The 22,198-nt window shown below is 47.4% G+C and overlaps 1 protein-coding gene across 6 annotated transcripts in view; it reads left to right on the top strand.

Annotated features, from left to right (window-relative positions):
* The window catches only part of LOC479773 (Snf2 related CREBBP activator protein), a 33,647-nt gene extending 11,457 nt beyond the window's left edge, over window positions 1–22,190 (top strand). For 2 of the 6 annotated variants that reach the window (XM_038539792.1, XM_038539793.1), the window contains exons 14-34: window positions 468–604; window positions 831–1,000; window positions 1,116–1,308; window positions 3,306–3,442; window positions 3,532–3,718; window positions 5,190–5,359; window positions 5,741–6,006; window positions 6,215–6,502; window positions 7,005–7,169; window positions 7,449–7,634; window positions 7,853–8,119; window positions 8,462–9,969; window positions 13,012–13,277; window positions 13,414–13,616; window positions 15,645–15,814; window positions 15,964–16,160; window positions 16,255–16,369; window positions 17,187–17,306; window positions 18,579–18,773; window positions 18,926–19,009; window positions 19,119–21,794. In XM_038539792.1, the coding sequence (XP_038395720.1) occupies window positions 468–604; window positions 831–1,000; window positions 1,116–1,308; window positions 3,306–3,442; window positions 3,532–3,718; window positions 5,190–5,359; window positions 5,741–6,006; window positions 6,215–6,502; window positions 7,005–7,169; window positions 7,449–7,634; window positions 7,853–8,119; window positions 8,462–9,969; window positions 13,012–13,277; window positions 13,414–13,616; window positions 15,645–15,814; window positions 15,964–16,160; window positions 16,255–16,369; window positions 17,187–17,306; window positions 18,579–18,773; window positions 18,926–19,009; window positions 19,119–21,794 (7,700 nt within the window). Of the gene's footprint in view, window positions 1–467; window positions 605–830; window positions 1,001–1,115; window positions 1,309–3,305; window positions 3,443–3,531; window positions 3,719–5,189; window positions 5,360–5,740; window positions 6,007–6,214; window positions 6,503–7,004; window positions 7,170–7,448; window positions 7,635–7,852; window positions 8,120–8,461; window positions 9,970–13,011; window positions 13,278–13,413; window positions 13,617–15,644; window positions 15,815–15,963; window positions 16,161–16,254; window positions 16,370–17,186; window positions 17,307–18,578; window positions 18,774–18,925; window positions 19,010–19,118 lie in introns of all 6 variants that reach the window. The other 4 variants (XM_038539795.1, XM_038539796.1, XM_038539794.1 and 1 more) reach the window with 4 other exon arrangements.
* The last annotated feature ends 8 nt before the right edge of the window (window positions 22,191–22,198 follow it).

Here is a 22,198-nt window from a genome sequence, read left to right as displayed (position 1 = left end):
TTTTTTTTTGGGGGATCCCTGGGTGGCGCAGTGGTTTGGCGCCTGCCTTTGGCCCAGGGCGCGATCCTGGAGTCCCGGGATCGAATCCCACGTCGGGCTCCCGGCGCATGGAGCCTGCTTCTCCCTCTGCCTGTGTCTCTGCCTCTCTCTCTCTGTGTGACTATCATAAATAAATAAAGAAAAAAAGATAAAAAATAAAAATAAAATCTTTTTTTTTAAGTTGAGGTATAATCGACATGTAACATTATGTAGGTTTTAAGGATCCAGCATAATGTTCTGATGTTAGTATGTGTTGTGAAATGATTAACACAATAAGTCTAGTTAACGTCCACTACTATACGTAGTTACAAAAACTTGTTTCTCGTGATTAGAATTTTTTAATGTGTTCTTTTAACTTTCAAATATGCAGTCCAGTATTATTAACTATAGTCACCATGCTGTACATCTCTTATTCTTTTGCTAAACAGGTAACTGGGGTCCCCATTTGATCATTGTCCCCACCAGTGTGATGCTGAACTGGGAGATGGAGCTGAAACGGTGGTGCCCCAGCTTTAAAATCCTCACTTACTATGGAGCCCAGAAAGAGAGGAAGCTCAAGCGGCAGGTTCGCTCTCCATGTGATCACCCCCCCCCCCCCCCACCTCTTTTACTCTTAAGCCCTTTCCTCAGAGGAGTTCCTTTCCCTCCTTTTTCTGTTGCTGCCTCCTGCTCCTGGGGCTTTCTCTTTTTTCCCAACCTGATTTATGTCCCTTGAGGACCTTAGCATGTCTTTTCTGTATCCTTTCTTTTCTTTTCATTCCACTATCTGCTGCTTTCTCCTGATATCTCAGGGCTGGACCAAGCCCAATGCCTTCCATGTGTGTATCACGTCTTACAAGCTGGTGCTGCAGGACCACCAGGCCTTCCGCCGTAAGAACTGGCGCTATCTCATTCTGGATGAGGCTCAGAACATCAAGAACTTCAAGTCACAGCGCTGGCAGTCACTGCTCAACTTCAACAGGTGGAGATGGAAATGGGGGTTTGTAGGACGGTTGACTTAGCTTGAAGGGTGAGATGCTCAGAAGGTTAGGACCTTGATGATCATCCTCCCTCTAATTCCCTCTGTTTCTTTGCAGCCAGAGACGCCTGCTCCTTACAGGAACTCCATTGCAGAACAGCCTCATGGAGCTGTGGTCTTTGATGCACTTTTTGATGCCCCATGTCTTCCAGTCTCATCGAGAGTTTAAAGAATGGTTCTCTAACCCCCTAACTGGCATGATTGAGGGCAGCCAAGAGTACAATGAAGGTCTAGTCAAACGCCTCCACAAGGTAGGGCCTATAACATTTGGCAGGGAATTGGGAATGGCAGGCTAAGGACAGTACCTAGAAAACCTTTAGGGAAAATGAAGCCAGTGCTGGGCTGAATTCACTCAGTGTCATGTAGCAGGGTTCTAGTGACTGAGCCGTAGGCAAATTGAGTTATTTCATCTTCGTCATTTTCCTTTTTTTACTGATGGGGACATTTCTGTCTTCATTCTCTAAGTAGAATAATACTGATCAGTCCTTGCTCAGATTTCTTCTTACTAGGGTTTTTTCCAACTTTGATTGGGTTCTCTCTCTCTTTTTTTTTCTTTCTCTCTCTCTCTGTTCTTGTTTTTTTCTGGCTCTTTCCTTTCGTCCCCCCCCCCCTTTTTTTAGCAAGATTTTATTTATTTATTTATTTGTTTGTTTATTTATTTATTTAGCAAGTAGTTTTTTTTTTTTTTTAAGATTATTTATTTATTTATTCATAGAGACACAGAATGAGAGGCAGAGACACAGGCAGAGGTAGAAGCAGGCTCCATGCAGAGAGCCCGACGTGGGACTCGATCCAGGGTCTCCAGGATCACGCCCTGGGCTGCAGGCGGCACTAAACCGCTGCGCCACCGGGGCTGCCCAGATTTTATTTATTTATTTTAGAGAAAGGAAGGGGGAGGAGCAGAGGGAGAGGGATAAGCAGCCTCCACCCTAAGCACAGAGCCTGATACAGGGCTCAGTCCGACAACTCTGAGATCATGACTTGAGTCAAAATCAAGAGTTGGACACTCAACTGCTTTGTCCAGCTTTTAAAATAACATCTCTCAACATTCTTGTCTTTTTTTAAATCTCAGTTAACATCTGTTTTTTTTTTTTCTTTTTTTTTTTTTTAATTTTTATTTATTTATGATAGTCACAGAGAGAGAGAGAGAGAGAGAGAGAGGCAGAGACACAGGCAGAGGGAGAAGCAGGCTCCATGCACCGGGAGCCTGACGTGGGATTCGATCCCGGGTCTCCAGGATCGCGCCCTGGGCCAAAGGCAGGCACCAAACCGCTGCGCCACCCAGGGATCCCTCAGTTAACATATCTTAAGGTTTCAAGAATTCTCCACTTTATATTTTTACAGTCTTAACCAAACTATTTAAATTTCTAACTTGATATCTTTAATTCTTTTTTTTTTTTTTTTTTTAATTTTTATTTATTTATGATAGTCACAGAGAGAGAGAGAGAGGCAGAGACACAGGCAGAGGGAGAAGCAGGCTCCATGCACCGGGAGCCTGATGTGGGATTCGATCCTGGGTCTCCAGGATCGCGCCCTGGGCCAAAGGCAGGCGCCAAACCGCTGCGCCACCCAGGGATCCCAACTTGATATCTTTAATTCAAAGTTTCTCTTGAACACACCCTGTTCTAAGCCAAAATCTCGAGTCTTATAGCCTCCTATTTCTACTCCATTTTGTTCCATCACACCTTCATTTTGGTAAATCAGAATAGAAACCAAAAAGACTTCACTAGCTATGTCTCTTTCCTTCGTTTTATTCCTATTTTCCATTTCTTCCATGTGAATTTAAAGACTATGTCCTATCAGATTTTACCTCTTGGGATTTCAGATTTGCCTTTTGTTTTCTGTGGTACTGTCACTGCCACAAGTTTTGTTCTCAGCTTCTCTTCTGGATTTACTCTCGTAATATTACAAATTTACATTTCCTCCTGGAAATGTAATTTGAGTCATTCCTCCTGTAGTTAGTTGCTCTGCCTTCAGTGTCTTTTTTTTTTTTTTAAAGCATTTCTTTAGGTATGGTATCATCTTTGTGTATGTCTCCTTCAACCGATAGTAAATGTTTGAGAAGAGGGCTTTCATTTGATTCCTCTCTGCGTGATTGGTTCTTGGCACGCTTTATGGCTTCATGAGTATTTACTGAAGGGCTAAGCCAGGGTTCTTCTGGTCATCAGCTCAAGACCCAGCTAGAGAGGCTAGGCTGGGGCTCAGTGCCCATCATTCTTCTGTCAGCCTCTTGCTTATTTGCTTTTAGGTTTTGCGGCCTTTTTTGCTGCGCCGAGTTAAGGTGGATGTTGAGAAGCAGATGCCTAAAAAGTATGAGCATGTTATCCGCTGCCGGCTCTCCAAGCGTCAACGCTGCCTCTATGATGACTTCATGGCACAGACCACGTAAGGGAGGCCCGAGGGTGGGCCCTGGGGCTCTTTATTGGAACAGATGTGATTGTCAGGATGCCCCATATATTTTTCCTCTCTCCCAGAACTAAGGAGACCCTAGCCACAGGCCATTTCATGAGTGTCATCAACATTTTGATGCAGCTGCGAAAAGTCTGCAATCATCCAAACCTGTTTGACCCTCGACCTGTTACCTCCCCCTTCATCACCCCAGGAATTTGTTTCAGCACCGCATCTCTGGTGCTCAGGGCCACTGATGTCCACCCCCTTCAGGTGAGTAGTTGCTCCCAAGATTATTGGCCCTATCCTAACCCTGCATCTTTTTCTTTAGGCTGGATTCTGACCTTTTGCATTTTTCCTTTTATATAATCTGAGCACTATTCTTCTAGTTTCATTGTTTCCTAGCTGTGTGACTTTGGGCAAGCTCTTTATTAATCTCTAATGCTGTTTGCCTTTGAAAGTAGGGATTATAAAGTCTATTATCTGCGGTTTGTGAAAATTGTGTTAATATTTTTGAAAGTGCCTGGCATGTTAGTTATACTTAAATACTTAAATGTTACTTTGTTTTCCTGTTCCTTCCCTCTTTTTTGGCCACTTTTCCCTCCAAACTTTTGGTTTTGTTGTGGCAAAATACAGAAATTGTATCATTTTAACCATTTTTAAGTATACGTTTCAGTGGCATGAGTACATTCACATTGTTGTGTGACTACCATCATCACTGTCTATCTTCAAAACTTTTTTTCATCTTTCCAAATTGAAACGCCATGCACACTAAATAATAATTACTCCTCATTTTCTGCTTTCCCCCAGCCCTTGGCAGCCACACTCTACTTTGTCTAAGTTTGCCTATTCTAAGTACTCATATAAATAGGATCATATGGTATTCGTCCTTTTGTGACTGGCTTATTTCACTTAGCAGAATGTCTTCCAGGTTCATCCATATTGTAGTACATGTCAGAATTTATTTCATTGTTAAGTTAGGGTGATGTTTTGTATCATATTTATGTCTACGTATTTGTATACATCCTGACATGTACGTGTGTATACTGTATTTTGTTTTATCTGTTTATCCATCAGTGGACACTTTGGGTTATATTTACTTTTGGCTATTGTAAATAATGCTACAATGAACACAAGTGTGCAAATACCAGTTTGAGTCCTGCTTTCAATTCTTTTGGGTACATACCCAGACAAGGAATTGGATCGTATGGTAGTTTTATTTTTTAATTTTGAGAAATCGCCATAGTATTTTCCATAGTGACTGCTCCGTTTCACATTGCCACCAGCAGTGCACAAGGGTTCTAATTTCTCCATATTATTGCCAGCAGTTGGTGTTTTGTTTTATTACAATAGCCGTCTTAACAGGTGTGAGGTGGCAGTACCTCATTATGATTTGATTTGCATTTCCCTAATGATTAGGGTACATGTGCTTATTGTGTATTTCCTTTAGAGAAATGTCCATTTGGTATATTTGCCTGATTTTTTTAATTAGGTTGTTTCGTTGTTGAGTTGTGGGAGTTCTTTATATATTCTAGATATTAACATCAGATACATGATTTGCAAATATTTTGTCTCATTACATAGCTTGATTTCTCATTCTGTTGATAGTATCTTTTGATACTATCAAAAGTCCAATTTATCGTTTTTTTTTTCTTTTGTTGTCTGTGCTATTGGTGTCATATCCAAGAAATCATTGCTGTATTGGTCTCTCTGACAACATGCTTTTGTGTTCTTCTTGTACCAGCGGATAGACATGGGTCGGTTTGATCTTATTGGCCTGGAGGGTCGTGTCTCTAGATATGAGGCTGAGACATTTCTACCCCGTCACCGCCTGTCCCGCCGGGTACTGCTAGAAGTGGCTACAGCTCCTGATCCCCCACCCCGGCCCAAACCAGTCAAGATGAAGGTTAACAGGTACCAGGGTTGAGGGATAAAGGGGATGGGTTCCTAGAAAAAGTGGCTATAGCTGGCTGGGGGTGGAAATTGGGGTGGAAAGGAGAGAGTTGGAGGCTAGGCTAGAATGTTTATATAGGATGGATACAACGTACTGGAGGAATTGGGGGAGACAATAACTAGAAGAGGATCCTGGGAGGGGCTCTTGTGTTTGTCACTGATTTGTTTCTCCCTTTCTCTGGTTGGTGCTTTTTGGTTATCTTGGATCTCTCTTTCTTTCTCCTTTGTGTCCTTTTCTTTTACCCCCTTTGCTTTTGTAATTTCTGTTACGTTTCTTCTTCAACTTCCTATTCCTTATTCTCCCTCCCTTTCCTACCCACCCTTTTGTTTCTGTCCTCATAGGATGCTGCAGCCAGTGCCCAAGCAGGAAGGCCGGACAGTGGTGGTGGTGAACAGCCCACGGACCCCCATTGGCCCTGTCCCCGTCCGACCCTCTCCAGGCCCTGAGTTCTCCGCCCAGCCCACCCCTGGCCCAACACCTCCAATGCTGCCAGCACCACTGATGGTGTCAGCTTCGCCTGTTGGGCCCCCACTTATTCCGGCATCCCGGCCTCCTGGCCCTGTTCTGTTGCCCCCACTGCAGCCAAACAGTGGGCCTCTTCCCCAGGGTGAGTTACAAGGGGGCCAGTGTGCTGGGGGCTACCTCAGGCAGATTGTGATTATGCCTGTTCAGATTGGGGAAGAAGTAATGAAATTAGAGTAGGGAGGATGCTAAATTGGAGACAGGTGTGGTATTTGATAGGTTGGGAGCATGTGTGGTGATTTCTGGGAGCAGGCTAAGGCTATATCTGACAGATGTTTGCTTTGTGTCTGCAGTGTTGCCATCCCCCCTGGGGGTCCTTAGTGGGACCTCACGGCCTCCTACACCAACCCTGTCCTTGAAGCCGGCCCCACCTGCACCTGTTCGCTTAAGCCCTGCTCCACCTCCAGGCTCCTCCAGCCTGTTGAAGCCCCTGACAGTGCCACCAGGCTACACTTTCCCTTCTGCTGCTGCCACCACCACCTCTACTACCACAGCCACTGCTCCCACCACGGCAGTGCCAGCTTCTACTCCTGCACCACAGCGCCTCATCTTGTCTCCTGATATGCAGGCTCGCCTGCCCTGTAAGTTCTCAGGAGTCTGTGAATGAAGGTTTTAAGATGGGAGGAGTGTATATATGCTACAGGGCTGGAGAAAAGCTTGAGAATGTTGAAAGTATAAAACTCCAAGTAGCTAATGCATGTGAAATATTTTACCATATGCTGGAAATTCATAGTCGAGTAAGAGCTGTCAAGGAGTTCTCAGGCTAGTGGGGGAAATGACACCAGAGATGAGTAAATAGTGATAGACCTAGAAGTAGAAAGTTATTTGGGGATAAAGGGCAGCATGGAGTTGGGGGTGATGATTAGCTCAGTATGGTGGCAGGCCATTAGAGGATATAAAGAAGATTGCTGGGCACACAATGGGATTGGAAGGGGTAGCACATCAAAGGCTCAAAGGCTGAGTTTGTTGGAACCTGGTAAATTGAGTTAGGAGGGTTGGAGGAACTGGAGACTTGTGCCTCTTGAGGCAAAGTGGTGTTAAAGAGTAGTTGCTGTGTACATTAAGTCCCTTCTTTGTTCCTAGCAGGTGAAGTGGTCAGCATCGGGCAGTTGGCCTCACTGGCACAACGTCCAGTGGCTAGTGCAGGAGGAAGCAAACCTCTCACCTTCCAAATCCAGGGCAACAAGCTGACTTTGACTGGTGCGCAGGTGCGCCAGCTTGCTGTGGGGCAGCCCCGCCCGCTGCAAAGTAGGTAAAACCCACCCCCTGTCCTGCTTTTTTTCTCCTCTTCCTTGTCTCTTTGTTTTTGTTGCTCTCTTCGGACGTCAGCCTTTATGTTTCTTTTCCTAACTTTTGGTGGGATGGGGCCAAAGGGAATGTTTAGAAGGGCTCTTTTGAGAAAAGTAGGGATGAGGTCATTCTAGAGAAGTTATCCCCTCTCTGTTCTTTCCTTTTCCTCTGGCCCTTGCCTCTATCCTCCTCCTGCTGATAGCTGCTTCTCTTTCTTTCTCTCTTCCCTTAACCCAGGGAATGTGGTGCACCTGGTGTCAGCAGGGGGGCAGCACCACCTCATCAGCCAGCCTGCCCATGTGGCTCTCATCCAGGCCGTGGCCCCGACCCCTGGCCCCACCCCTGTCTCTGTGCTGCCTTCTTCGACCCCCAGCACCACCCTTGCCCCCACTGGCCTCAGCCTTCCGCTTGCTGCTAACCAGGGTGAGGCTCCTGGCCTTCCTACTTACTTAGCCCTTGCTGGCCTTGGTCCTTTCAGGCATGCCCTGGGCTACTGTCTGTCCAGCCTTCCCCCAGTGTTGTTTTCCCTTGCCAGTATCTCCAATATCTGTCTGCTACCCTCTCCTGCCCCTGGACTATTTCCATCCTTTGGGTCTCTTGTTTCTTTTCTACCTTCCCCTCAATGTAGCTTCCTCTTGCAGTGCCACCAACCATGGTGAATAATACAGGCGTGGTGAAGATTGTAGTGAGACAGGCCCCTCGGGATGGACTGACTCCTGTTCCTCCACTGGCCCCAGCACCCCGGCCTCCGAGTTCTGGGCTTCCAGCTGTGTTGACTCCGCGCCCCACATTAACCCCTGGCCGGCTACCCACACCTACTCTGGGTACTGCCCGGGCCCCCATCCCCACGTCCACTCTGGTGAGGCCTCTTCTCAAGCTGGTCCACAGTCCTTCGCCCGAAGTCAGTGGTGAGTCCAGGTGGCTAAGAGCAGATGTTTTTGCCAGGAATGGACATAGGGTGGTCCGGAGGGTTTCTTTGTCACAGCAAGATTCTCTGTTTATCAGCATACTGACTCACTTTGTAGTGGGCCTCAGAGCGAGGCTGCTGAGCTCTTGCCTTATTTTAAAATATACTTCATGAAATCTTGGAGGGAAAGGAAATGTTAAGTTGTCAGAGTCTTTGCATCTTTGACTTCATGGTGTGGGATTGAAGGTTTTCTAGGAAATGGATAAAGCGTGGGGGTAAGGGAGAAGGGTGGGATGAAGTAATGAAAAGACTTCTGGGGCTAACTCATCCTCTGTCTCCACAGCTTCAGCACCCGGAGCTGCTCCCTTGACCATCTCTTCTCCTCTCCCTGTGCAGTCCTCACTCCCTGGGCCAGCCTCTTCTCCAATGCCAGTTCCCAACTCCTCTCCTCTTGCTAGTCCTGTGTCCTCTACAGTCTCAGTTCCAGTGTCCTCTTCACTTCCCATCTCTGTTTCGACCACGCCTCCTGCCCCAGCCTCAGCTCCACTCACCATCCCCATCTCAGCCCCCTTGCCTGTTTCGGCTTCTGGCCCAGCTCTGTTGACCAATGTGACTCCAGCACTGGCACCTGTTGTCTCAGCGGCTCCTGGACCTCCTTCTTTGGCACCAGCTGGGGCTTCCCCATCAGCGTCAGCTTTGACTCTAGGTTTGGCCACAACTCCATCCCTGTCTTCATCTCAGGCACCTGGTCACCCTCTGTTGTTGGCTCCAGCCTCTTCACATGTTCCAGGCTTGAACTCAGCTGTGGCCCCAGCATGTTCACCTGTCCTGGTACCAGCTTCTGCTCTGGCCAATCCTTTTCCGGCAGCACCAAATCCAGCTCCAGCTCAGGCTTCCCTTCTGGCTCCAGCACCTTCTGCATCTCAGGCTCTAGCCACCTCTCTGGCTCCCATGGTGGCTCCACAGACAGCAATCCTGGCTCCTTCTCCAGCTCCTTCCCTGGCTCCTCTTCCAGTCCTGGCTCCATCACCAGGTCCTGCTCCTGTCCTGGCTCCATCGCAGACTCCAGTTCCAGTTCTGGCTTCATCATCTACTCCGGGAACTCCTTTAGCTTCAGCTTCTTCACTGGTGCCAGCCCCAACTCCTGTGTTGGCTCCATCATCAACTCAGACTATGGTACCAGCCCCGGTTCCGTCGCCTCTCCCAAGCCCAGCTTCTTCGCAGACACTGGCCTTAGCCCCAGCTTTAGCATCCACTCCTGGTGGCTCGTCTCCATCTCAGACCCTCTCTTTGGGAACGGGGAACCCTCAGGGGCCTTTTCCAGCTCAGACATTATCACTGACTCCAGCATCATCCCTAGTACCAGCTCCATCGCAGACGCTGTCTTTGGCGCCAGGACCACCACTGGGTCCATCGCAGACGCTGTCTCTGGCTCCAGCACCCCCTTTGACTCCAGCTTCTCCGATGGGCCCAGCCCCAGCTCACACACTGACTTTGGCTCCAGTATCGTCATCTGCTTCACTCCTGACCCCAGCTTCGGTGCAAACATTGACCTTGAGTCCTGCCCCTGTTCCGGTGCCGCCCTTGGGCCCAGCTGCAGCCCAGACTCTGGCGCTAGCCCCAGCCTCAACACAGGCCCCAGCTTCCCAGACATCCTCCCTTGTGGTTTCGGCATCTGGATCTGCTCCCTTGCCTGTCACCATGGTATCCCGGCTGCCTGTTGCCAAGGATGAGCCTGAGACACTGACATTGCGCCCTGGTCCCCCCAGCCCTCCCTCCACTGCTACCTCGTTCAGTGGTCCCCGGCCTCGACGCCAGCCCCCACCACCACCTCGTTCCCCTTTCTATCTGGTAAGTTTACTCTCTCAGAGGAGAGGAAATAGGAAGTTGGGTTTCTTTGGAGCGTTGGTAAAGTGGAGTAGAACAATGTTATTTTTATCTTGGTAAATTACAAAGCCTAGTTTTGTGGACCTGGTAGTTGAGTGTGCAGTTGGATCAGTACCTTCTCTCTTCCTTGACTGGCCCTGTCCTCTTATCTGTATAATGGGAATAATATCTATATTCTGCCCTTCTCAGGGGAGTAATTGAGGACCTAATGTGCGTTTAAAACTTCAAAGAATTACTGGTATGTTCAAGGTTGCCTTGTTACTATTGGTTAATTTGGTACTTGCTTGCTTATTCTTGAGCTAGTGTTGGCATCTAATTGCCCATTTTACAGGTGAAGAAACTAGGCCACTTGATGTTATAGAGGTGACACAACTTGTGAGAACTCAGATGTGCTGACTCCATTGCTTTCTCCTCTTTTGGACAAGAGGCATTCCTCAGAGATAGGAAGACTTTTCTCAGTTGCTAAAAGCATCACATTTGTCAAGTATTTGAACGTCTGAGGGGAGGTGACACCGTGGAATACAGTTCCCTAAAGATTGCAAGCCTCTGACTGATGGTTATCTCTTACAGTTTTTTACCTCCATGGTGATCAAGTGGGCAATAAAAAGAACTATGTTTCTTGTCCTTCCATGAACTTTGTAATAGCTGTTTGTTTTCTGTTATGTGTATGGTTCCATATATGTTTGGTTGTTAAATTTACAGCTCAAATTGAGTGAAATAGTCCAGGAAGTAATAGGAAGAAAGATCTAGGGAATCGTTCCAGGCCCTCTTTGTCTTTTTCTCCCTTTATTTTCCAGAGCTGCTGCTTATACTTTGCCTCAGCACTAGGCCCCCACTATCAGTAGCATTTACTCCACCTTTGATCTTTCAGCAAGCCATGTTGGTCTGGCTTGCTGAAAGTAGAAAGGAGAACTAGATCCCTTACCCATGGTTTGTGCTAAATGTTGGTTGCTCTACAAGTATGTAGAAAATTCTTAAAACTCTTTTTTTCTTTGAACAGTTTGACCTAAAGACCATAGTATACCATGCAGCTTATCCATGTAAAGTGTGTAATTCATTGGCTTTTAGTATATTCACGTAGGTTACAACCATCACTGCATTCAACTTGAAAACATTTCATGATCCTAAAAAAGAACCCCACACTTTTAGTTATCATTTTCCAACCCTTTCATCTCTCAACTTTAGGAAACCATTAATCTTTCTGTCCCTTTAGATTTGCCTATGGAGTCATAGGGTATATGGTCTTTTGTGACTGGCTTTTTCATTCATCTTAATGTTTTTGAGGTTCTTCAACATTGTAGCTTATGTTGGAACTTTAATTGTTGAATAACATTCAATTGTAAGGTATACGTTTTATATATCTGTTCATCAGCTGATGGACACATTCGAGTTATTTCTGCTTTTTCACTGTTGTGAGTAATGGCTGCTCTAAATATTCATGTATAAGATTTTGTGTTTTCATATGTTTTAAGTTGTATTGGATGTATGCCTAGGAGCAGAATTGCTGAGTCCAACAGTAACTATGTTTAACTGTTTGAGGAACTATCAAACTGTTTTCCAAAGTGGCTATGCCATTTTACATCTCACTGGCAGAACATAAGGGTTCCAGGTTCTCCACATATGTGCCAACACTTGCTATTGTCTTTTTGGTTGTCGCCATCCTAGTGGGTATGAAGTGATATCTTGTGGGTTTTGATTGGTTTTCCTAATGGCTAATGATGTTGAGCATCTTTTCAGTGATTGGCCATTTGCGTATTTTCTTTAAAGAAATTTTAGATATTCAGTTTACGTTTATTTATTTTTGTCATTTTTTGATTTTTTTTTTTTTTTTTTAAGTAAATTCTACACCCAAAGTGGGGCTTGAGCTCACAATCCTGAGATCAGGATCAAGAGCATGCTGTACCAACTGAGCCAGCCAGGCATCCCTGCCCTTTTTAATTGGATTGCTTTACTGATTTGAGCTCTTTATATATTCTGGGTATAAATACCTTTTCAGATACATGATTTGCAAATATTTTCTCTTTTGCTACTATTTTTGAGAGCTGTCAAAAGCTGCTCTGCTAGGATGCTTTCCTTTTTCACTTTGATCACCATGAGCTTAAGAGGTCAAGTTTAAGGGAGCAGTCAGGGAGGGCGATTTGGGACACTGTTTTTTTTTTTTCAGGACCATCTCCTGGGGTCCAGTCTCCTCCTTTTCTTCATTCTAATATCCGCTGTTGATTGAGAGCCTACGTGGTGCTAGATAGTGGGTGATTATAGTGAGCAAGGTCAGATGTGGCTTGAATTTATATGGCGTTAAGTTTTGTGGATAGAAGGCTGTCTTATTAATTAAAGAGTCATACAGATGTAAAGCTGCAAATGTGGTAAGTGCTGAAAAAAAGGTAGTTTTATAGCCTGTGAAACCAGAAGCACTAGTGATGGGAAAAGACGGTGTCAAAGTCCTACAGATTTTCTCTCTGCAAGGGCACTCCTCTTTGTTCTCTTAGGGTGATGAAACCTAGATGTCTGATTTAGCTGTTCCCATCCTGCTCCATTTCAGTCTGACCCTTGGCAGAAACCTGCCGTGGATTTGATTAGCCACTCTATCCTGGTCAGTGACTTGAGGGCTTTTAATAATTGTTTTGGATCCACTTCAAGCATGCAAATTAATTTGAATGTTGTGGAGTAGGTGTTACTTAGGAAAATTCCCAGAAATCATCGATCTTACAAGCTTGCTGGATATACAGATCTTAATTTTGAAGATTTAGGCATTCTGTTTTGGTAGCCTATGAAGGAAGATCATGGTTTTTTTTTGTTTTGTTTTGTTTTGTTTTTTGCAGAGAAGCTATTTAACATTATGAAAGGAATAACTTTGATTATTGACAACTTAGAAAACTACTAAAGGCATAATATAGGTTTGAATCTTATGGTTTCCATAGGTTATGCTTAATTCTGGGAGGAATGGTCAGGTTTTTCAGGAGGACACTGATTACTTTTTCTGTGTTTTTTTTTTCCTCTCATCCTTAGGACTCTCTGGAGGAAAAGCGGAAGCGGCAGCGGTCTGAACGCCTGGAACGGATTTTCCAACTTAGTGAGGCTCATGGGGCCCTGGCACCTGTGTATGGGACTGAAGTCCTGGATTTCTGTACCCTGCCCCAACCTGTTGCCAGCCCCATCGGCCCTCGTTCTCCTGGCCCCAGCCACCCCACCTTTTGGACTTATACCGAGGCTGCCCGCCAGGCTGTACTGTTTCCCCAGCAACGACTAGACCAGCTGTCAGAAATCATTGAGAGGTTGGCAGGGCTAAGTGCTAATGGGAAGCGGGTCTTGGGGCCTCTGAGTGGATGTAGTGGTTAGGGCTGGTGAAGGTGCACTTCTGGGGCCTTTCAGAGTTCCATCTTTTATACTGCTTACCTTCTTCCTTCACAGGTTCATCTTTGTCATGCCTCCTGTGGAGGCACCTCCCCCTTCCCTGCATGCCTGCCACCCACCTCCTTGGCTGGCCCCACGTCAGGCAGCCTTCCAGGAGCAATTGGCTTGTGAGCTCTGGCCCCGAGCTCGTCCTTTGCACCGTATTGTGTGTAACATGCGCACCCAGTTCCCTGACTTGAGGCTCATCCAGTATGATTGTGGTAAGTTTGTTGTTAAGTAAGGATCCCTTGACCTTTTTTTTCCTCTCCTACTAGCAAGGCTGCCATATCAAAGGGATGCTGTATATAAGATTTTTGTGAATTTCATTAAACAGTTTTTCAGGTTATACTTAGAGGCAAGATAAAGAAATGTAGGCCTTATGATGGATTCTTGGCATTCATGAATTTGACTGATGAAAGTTGAAAATTTGTGCTAACTCATTCAGTGGTTCAGTTCATTCAGTGATTATTTTGTGAGTATATATTGTATTTTGCTAATCATTTGGGATGCAGTGGTAAATAAGATAGCCTAGCATAGAGTTTTCAGGTTCATGGGAAAGGTGCAAGGTGGTAGAAGACTGCACAGTAAATAATAGTTTTGGGGAAACACAAGGATCTTCTTGTCTTTGGTTAGAATCCTGTTGGTTAGAATGCATTTGGCTGCAGGTAATGGAAAACTGACCAGTAGTGGTTTTAACCACAAGAGCGTTTGTTTACTTGTTGAGAATAATGGTATGTGACTGGTTCAGCTTTTTGATGTCTTCATGGACCCAGGACCTTCTGGTCTTTCTGCAATCCTTAGGTTTTATCTTTTTATTCTCTTGAGTATTTCTTGATGGTCTTACTATGGCTGCCACAGTTCTAGGGAGCACAGCAATCCTCTGAGCAGGAAGCAGGGCTTGAGATAAAATACTCTCAGCAAGTTTCCCTTTTAGGGGTGGGGAGAAAGTTCTCATTGACTGTGCTTCACAACTCTCTGCCTTAATTTGTGCTATAGGCCCATCCCTAGAATAACCACTGATAAAGGGAAATGGCAAAGAGGAACTATGGCTTATTTAGACTGATCATGATTTATCTGTTGGGGTTGGTTTGGGGTTTCTCGTCCCTGGGATCAGAGGATCCTTGCCAGGTACCTACAGTGTAAATTGGGTTCTGTTAAGTAAGAATATCTTTTGAAAAGTAGTGAATTGTTTCTGCCACAACCCTGCAGAGATATTATTATAGTAACATGTTTGGAGATTTCCTAAGTGGTCTTAGAACGTAAGACAGCAAAATACTGGGATGCCTGGGTAGCTCAGCAGTTGAGCTTCTGCCTTTGACTCAGGGTGTGATGCCAGGGTCCAGGATTGAGTTCTGCATCGGGTTCCTGCAGGGAGCCTGCTTCTCCCTCTCTCTTTGTGTCTGCCTCATTCTCTCTCTGTCTCTCAGGAATACATAAATCTTTTTTTAAAAACCAGAAAAATATTTTTATTACTATATATGTACTCAGTATTTTAGTAAATAATTTTGTGACATTTGAAAAAATATAATTTTGTAACATTTGAAACCATTTAGAGTAGATGAATTGAAAGTCTTTGTTAAAAGCATTCAAACTGATTTATTAGAAACATTGCAGGGTTGTTTCTGTGTTTGATGGGGAGGTTGAACTAAAGATAACCTCATAAGATCCTCTTTCCATGGTTCTGATCTCAGTGATTTTTCAATCCCTGTATGTAGGTCATGACAGCCAAAAGATGTTGTTGATGCCTGTCCTGTGAATGTTTTGTGTTTTAGCTGGCATAACTGAGTGTAGTACTTAAGGATTTCCTTCCTGCTTATACACCATTAAGGGTTCCTTTTTTCCTCCCAAGGGTCTATATGTTTTCCTACTCTTGGCTAGATGCAGAAGTGAGATCCAAGACGGAAGCAGACTGAAGAGGGGACCCCATAAGGGAAGAAAAATAAAGTTAAAACAATTTTTTTAAGGTTTAGTTAATTTTAGGGAGCATGGACGTTCACACCTGTGTATGAGTGAAGAGGGGGAAGAGGGAACCTGGAGCTGGCTCTGAGATTACAACCTGAGCTGAAACCAAGAGTCAGATAATGAACTGCCCAGGCATCCCTAAAGTTAAATAGTTTTGATCTCTTAGGCTAATTGAAATCCCCACCTGAATCCCCACTTATTATCTTTCAACTACAGTCTTCCAGTGCTAAGTGTTCTCCCTATTCCAGCTTATAGCAAGCTCCCTGTACCCCTTCATATTTCTTCAGGAAAGTTGCAAACATTGGCAGTGCTGTTGCGACAGCTAAAGGCGGAGGGCCACCGGGTGCTCATATTCACCCAGATGACCCGGATGCTGGATGTATTGGAACAGTTTCTCACCTACCATGGCCACCTCTACTTGCGTCTGGATGGGTCTACTAGAGTTGAGCAGAGACAGGTAACCTGGGCATCTGCAGCCCTTCGAGGTTCACATCAGCTACTGTCTCCATTTTCCAGACCTCAGGGTTCCAGAAGGGGACCCACTAAGCCTTTGGTCTGTTTGGGGGGGATATGTTTCCTGATAATATTTTTTTTCTTTTTCTCTAGGCTTTGATGGAACGATTCAATGCAGACAAACGCATATTTTGCTTCATCCTTTCAACTCGGAGTGGGGGTGTGGGTGTGAACCTGACAGGAGCAGACACTGTCGTTTTTTATGACAGCGACTGGAATCCCACCATGGATGCGCAGGCCCAGGATCGCTGCCACCGAATTGGCCAAACCCGAGATGTCCACATTTACAGGTATTGCCTAGTTTCCCCTCAACTTGCATCCTCTTTACTGATAGGCTTTATTAATGTATTTGTCTATTTATACATGGCTTTCATCATTCCTTAGACTTATCAGTGAACGGACAGTGGAGGAGAACATCCTAAAAAAGGCAAATCAGAAGAGAATGTTGGGAGACATGGCCATTGAGGGAGGCAACTTCACCACAGCCTATTTTAAACAGGTACCAAGATCTTCCAGTCTAAGCAGGAAGGCATAGAGAACTGCTATATGTCGCTAGGGGTTGTTCCTGTTTATTAAAGAGGATACTGGGGCTTCTGGGTAGTTCAGTTGGTTAAGTGTCCATCCTGCTGTTGGTTTCTGCTCAAGCTGTGATTTTATGGGTCATGAGATTGAGCCCGGCAGTGGGCTCTGCTCTCAACGGGCAGTCTGGCTTGAAAGATTCTCTTCCTGTGCCCCTCCCCTCATGTGCGTGTGCTCACTCTTTCTCTCTAAAATAAATAAACCTTTTAAAAAATAAAGAGGATGTTTTGGCCTCCACAGATCTTTCTCTTCAAGTAGTGGCATTTTTTTTAAGATGTTATTTATTTATTCATGAGAGACCTAGACAGAGACATAGAGAGAGAGAAGCAGGCTCCATGCAGGGAGCCCGATGTGTGGGACTCAATTCTGGGACTCCAGGATCACACCCTGGACTAAAGGTAGGTGCTCAACCACTGAGCCACTCAGGTGTCCCACTAGTGGCATTTCTGATTACTACTACTTTTTTTTTTCTTTTCTTTTGAAGATTTTATTTATTTATTTAACAGCACAAGCAGGGGGATCAGCAGAGGGAGAAAGAGAAGCAGGTTCCCTGCTGAGCAGAAAACCCAATGCATGCAGGACTCGATTCCAGGACTCTGGGATCATGACCTGAGCCAAAGGCAGATGCTTAACTGACTGAGCCACCCAGGCACCCCATTCTGATTACTTCTAAGCTATTATCTCATAGATCTGGGCCATCATTGCATTGGTGCTGACACTTCCCTCTCTCTCCAAAGCAGACCATCCGAGAGCTGTTTGATATGCCCCTGGAAGAGCCATCCGGCTCATCTGTGCCCTCTGCCCCTGAAGAGGAGGAAGAGACTGTGGCCAGCAAGCAGACCCATATCCTGGAGCAGGTGAAGAAAGAACAGGCAATCTCTAGGGTAGAGCTAATAGTTACAGTGTGGGTTTTCCAGAGGGAAAGAATGTTTTCCGCTGCTTCCCAGATGGCTGTTGGCCTTTGATATTTGTGAGTAGATTGTTTATTGTTTCATAAGACTTCATAGAAGAAAGACAGGATTTGAAATTCTTGGTTATAGGTTTGAATTCTAACAGTACTTCTTACTAAAATGTGTCTGTTAAGCCAAATCTGCTTAATTTTCTGAGCCTGGAATCTTTTCACTTTTCTGAACTGTTCATGGAAGAAAGTAACAAACACTGACTGATAATAATAGGATCACTTGGGAAGCCCTTTTTGTTTTTTTGTTTTGTTTTTTGTTTTTTTTTAATTAAGTAGGCTCCATGCCCAGCATAGGGCTTGAACTCACATCTTTGAGATTAAGTTGTACACTCTACTGACTGAGCCAGGTAGGTGCCCTGGAGAGCTTTTAAAGGATTGATTCTGGGATCCCATCTGAGAATCTACTGTCATTTGAGGGGGATAAAGGGTGGGTGTTTGTATTTTTTCAGAAGAAGATGTTTAGGAACTACAGGTGTACAGTACCATGGAGATGTTTTTCCCTACCAAGTGTCTTCTCCTCATTGCTGGGCACACCGTAGGTTGCATCCCTTGATGACTTCGGTGTGACCTTTCTGGATATTCATCATGGGAAAAATCAGGTGTGGTTAGTCTGTTGTCAAGAGATATCTCAGTGCAAAAAAGAATGAGGGATTTTTTTGTATCTAAAGCTTTGTGGGACTGCTCTTTTTAAGATCTTAGTCTAACTTGCATGGAAAAGGAAACAGAGCTAGAGATTTCTCTTTTTTTTTTTTTTTTTTTTAAGTTTTTTTGTTTTTTATTTATTTATGATAGTCACACAGAGAGAGAGGCAGAGACATAGGCAGAGGGAGAAGCAGGCTCCATGCACCGGGAGCCCGACGTGGGATTCGATCCCGGGTCTCCAGGATCGCGCCCCGGGCCAAAGGCAGGCGCTAAACCGCTGCGCCACCCAGGGATCCCGAGCTAGAGATTTCTAAAAACAGTTCTTACTGGGGGGCCTCCAGGTGAAATCTGTTTCATCCTCTGTGGAATACTGCATTGCTTTGATAACTTTGAGGGCTGAGAAGGGAGTTGAGCTTAGTTGTAAGCCTGGTTTGGTGTTAACTTGTCCTTTAATTTTTGCCAGAACCAAACCAAAGGATGTAGGATTCTTTAATTTTCCTGGTTTTTCTTCCCCACATCTTTGCAGGCACTATGTCGTGCAGAGGATGAAGAGGATATCCGTGCAGCCACCCAGGCCAAGGCTGAACAGGTGGCTGAGCTGGCAGAATTCAATGAGAACGACGGGTTTCCCACTGGTGAGGGAGAGGAGGCCAACCGACCTGGCGTGGAAGATGAAGAGATGTCCCGAGCTGAGCAGGAAATTGCTGCCCTTGTAGAACAGGTCAGTGTTGGACCCACTAGTTCTCAACCTCACTCTTCACAACTACTTCCTCTAGACTTTGTGATCCTCCTTCTGTCTTCTCTGGTGAAAATAAGGGTGATGGGCCCCGGTTACCAAACCTGTATGTTCATCACTACTGCTCCTTCCCACAGCTGACCCCGATTGAGCGCTATGCCATGAAATTCCTGGAAGCCTCACTGGAGGAGGTGAGCCGAGAGGAACTCAAGCAGGCAGAAGTGAGTATTTCTAGGGGGTGGGGATTGAAGGGGGAAGTGGCTGCTTTCTACCCGCTCCCCACCCTGCTTGCCTCCCTCTGACCACCCACTGTTTGGGCTCTCTTGGTAGGAGCAAGTGGAAGCTGCCCGCAAGGACCTGGACCAAGCCAAGGAGGAGGTGTTCCGCCTACCCCAAGAGGAGGAGGAGGGGCCAGGGGCTGGGGATGAGGTTTCCTGTGGGACTGGTGGAGGCAGTCACCGGCGCAGTAAGAAGGCCAAGGCCCCTGAAAGGCCAGGGACTCGTGTCAGTGAGCGTCTTCGTGGAGCCCGGGCTGAGACTCAAGGGGCAAACCACACTCCTGTCACATCCACCCATCATACCCGCAACATTTCCACACCCCCACGCTGCAGCCCTGCCAGGGAGAGAGTTCCCCGGCCAGCACCTAGGCCTCGACCCCCTCCAGCTTCAGCTCCTGCTGTAATTCCTGCCCCAATCCCTGTTCCAATCCCTGCCCCAATCCCCATTTCAGCCCCAAACCCTATAACCATGCTTCCTGTTCATATCTTGCCTTCTCCACCACTTCCTCCTTCACAGATTCCTCCCTCTTGTTCTTCTGCCTGTACCCCTCCTCCTGCCTGTACTCCTCCACCAGCTCATACCCCACCTCCCACCCAGACCTCTCTTTCAACTCCTTCCTCCCCTCTCCTGCTTGGTCTACCTTCTGTGCCCATCTCCCCCCCAGTCACAAACCTCCCCTTGGGCTTGGGGCCTGAGACAGAGCTTTGTGCACAAGCATTGGCATCTACCGAGTCCCTGGAGCTGGCTGATATGGCCAGTTCCGAGACTTCCCCGCTTACTCTTGTGCCCCCTAAGGATCTGTTGCCAGTTGCTGTTGAGATCCTGCCTATATCAGAGAAGAACCTTTCTCTCGCCTCTTCTGCACCTAGCCCAACCCTGGAGGCTGACAGCGTCCCCAACGGTCAAGAGCAGGAAGTGCCAGAGCCTGCTGAGGGGACCATCCTCACAGTGCTGCCTGATGGTGAGGAGGTGCCCTCGTGTCTGAGTGAGAGCAATGGGCTGGATCTCCCACTTTCAGCAGCATCTGATGAGCTACTTCAGGAGCCATTGGAGGCTGACAAGAGCTCAGAAGAGCTGGTGGAGGCCCAGACCCCAACCTCCAGCCCAGAGAAGCCACAGGAACTTGTTTCAGCAGAGGTCGCAGCCCCATCCACCTCATCCTCCGCCACCTCCTCACCTGAGAGTCCTTCACCTGCCCGGCCCCCTCGGCGTCGCACCAGTGCTGATGTAGAAATTAGGGGTCAGGGGGCTGGTCGGCCAGGGCAGCCTCCAGGCCCCAAAGTTCTCCGCAAGCTGCCAGGACGGCTGGTGACTGTGGTAGAGGAGAAGGAACTGGTGAGGCGACGGCGACAGCAGCGGGGAACTGCCAGCACCCTAGTGCCTGGGGTCTCTGAGACTGGTGCCAGCCCAGGAAGCCCATCTGCCCGCAGCATGTCAGGGCCAGAATCCTCACCTCCCACCAGTGGGCCCTGTGAAGCTGCTCCCCCATCCACACTGCCCACCCCAACTCAGCAACCCTTCATAGCTCGCCGTCGCATTGAGCTAGGGGTGACTGGTGGGGGCAGCCCAGAGAATGGAGAAGGGGCACTGCTTGCCATCACCCCTCCTGCTGTGAAACGTCGGAGGGGGAGGCCCCCCAAGAAGAACAGGTCTCCAGCAGATGCTGGGCGAGGGGTGGATGAGGTACCTTCATCTGCCCCTAAGGGAAAAACCAATGGGGCTGACCCAGTCCCTGGGGCCGAGACCCTTATTGTTGCGGAGCCTGTCCTGGGACCCCAGCTTAGTCTTGGACCCCAGCCAATTCACAGACCCGAGCCCATCATCCTATCACCTGTGGAGAAAAGAAGGCGTGGGCGGCCCCCTAAGGCACGAGATTTGCCCCTTCCTGGGACCATTTCCTCTCCAGGGGATGGCAACTTAGAGAGCCGGACACAGCCACTCCCGCTACCACCTCCCCTGCCACCACTCCCACCACTCCTAGCCTGTCCCACTGCTACTGTCGCCAACACTGTCACCAATCTCACCATTTCAACATCCCCACCCAAGCGGAAGCGGGGCCGACCTCCCAAGAATCCACCGTCACCTCGGCCCAGCCAGCTCCCTGTCTTGGACCGTGACAGCTCTTCTGTCCTTGAGAGCTGTGGATTGGGGAGGCGGCGGCAACCCCAGGGCCAGGGGGAGAGTGAGGGTAGTTCCTCTGATGAGGATGGAAGCCGCCCCCTCACCCGCCTGGCCCGCCTGCGGCTTGAAGCAGAGGGAATGCGGGGACGAAAGAGTGAAGGGTCCATGGTGGTGGCTGTAATTCAGGATGACCTGGATTTAGCAGATAGCGGGCCAGGCGGGTTAGAATTGACACCTCCCGTGGTCTCGTTAGCTCCAAAACTGCGTTCGACCCGGCTGCGTCCAGGGTCTCTAGTCCCCCCACTAGAGACTGAGAAGGTGCCTCGCAAACGGGCAGGGGCACCAGTTGGCGGGGGTCCTGGGCTGGCAAAGCGGGGCCGCTTACAGCCCCCAAGTCCCCTAGGGCCTGAGGGTTCAGTAGAGGAGTCTGAGGCTGAAGCCTCAGGTGAGGAGGAGGAAGTAGATGGGACCCCACGTCGCCGGCCTGGCCCCCGCCGACTTGGTGGGGCCACTAACCAAGGGGACCAGCGCATCCTGCGCAGCAGTGCCCCTCCCCACCTGGCTGGCCCTACCATTAGTCACAGAGGCCGAAAGGCCAAGACGTGAGTGGGCTGCCCCTCCACCTAGGCTTTCCGCCATGGCCCCTCTCCCTTCACAACCAGGCCTGACTCTTAACCACTACTTGAAGTCTTTTGAGGGGGGAAAGCCTCCAGGGAGACATAGGGGCCTTCTCCCTTCTTTCCACCAAAGTAGGGGGTAGGCAACTGGTTGTCATGGAAATGGGGCTCTTCACATAACCCCTTCCCTTCCACCCCACATGGCTGGGCAGTGTTAAGGGTGGCAAGATAGTCTCTGTCCCCACCCCCTTGTACTTGATTCCCCAGCTATCTTTCATGGCCCCTCACCCTTAGGGGAAGGGGGAGGGGCTTCTCTCTACCATGAGTTTTTTTTTTTTCTTTTTTTTTTTAAGAAGAAAAAATAATAAACTTAGTTTCTGTATGAGCATCCGC

This window comes from Canis lupus, chromosome 6 (genome assembly GCF_011100685.1).
Source record: "Canis lupus familiaris isolate Mischka breed German Shepherd chromosome 6, alternate assembly UU_Cfam_GSD_1.0, whole genome shotgun sequence".
Taxonomy (NCBI): domain Eukaryota; kingdom Metazoa; phylum Chordata; class Mammalia; order Carnivora; family Canidae; genus Canis; species Canis lupus.
The sequence above is the reverse complement of the archived record's forward strand: the minus strand, read 5'-3'. Positions and strand labels throughout refer to the sequence as shown.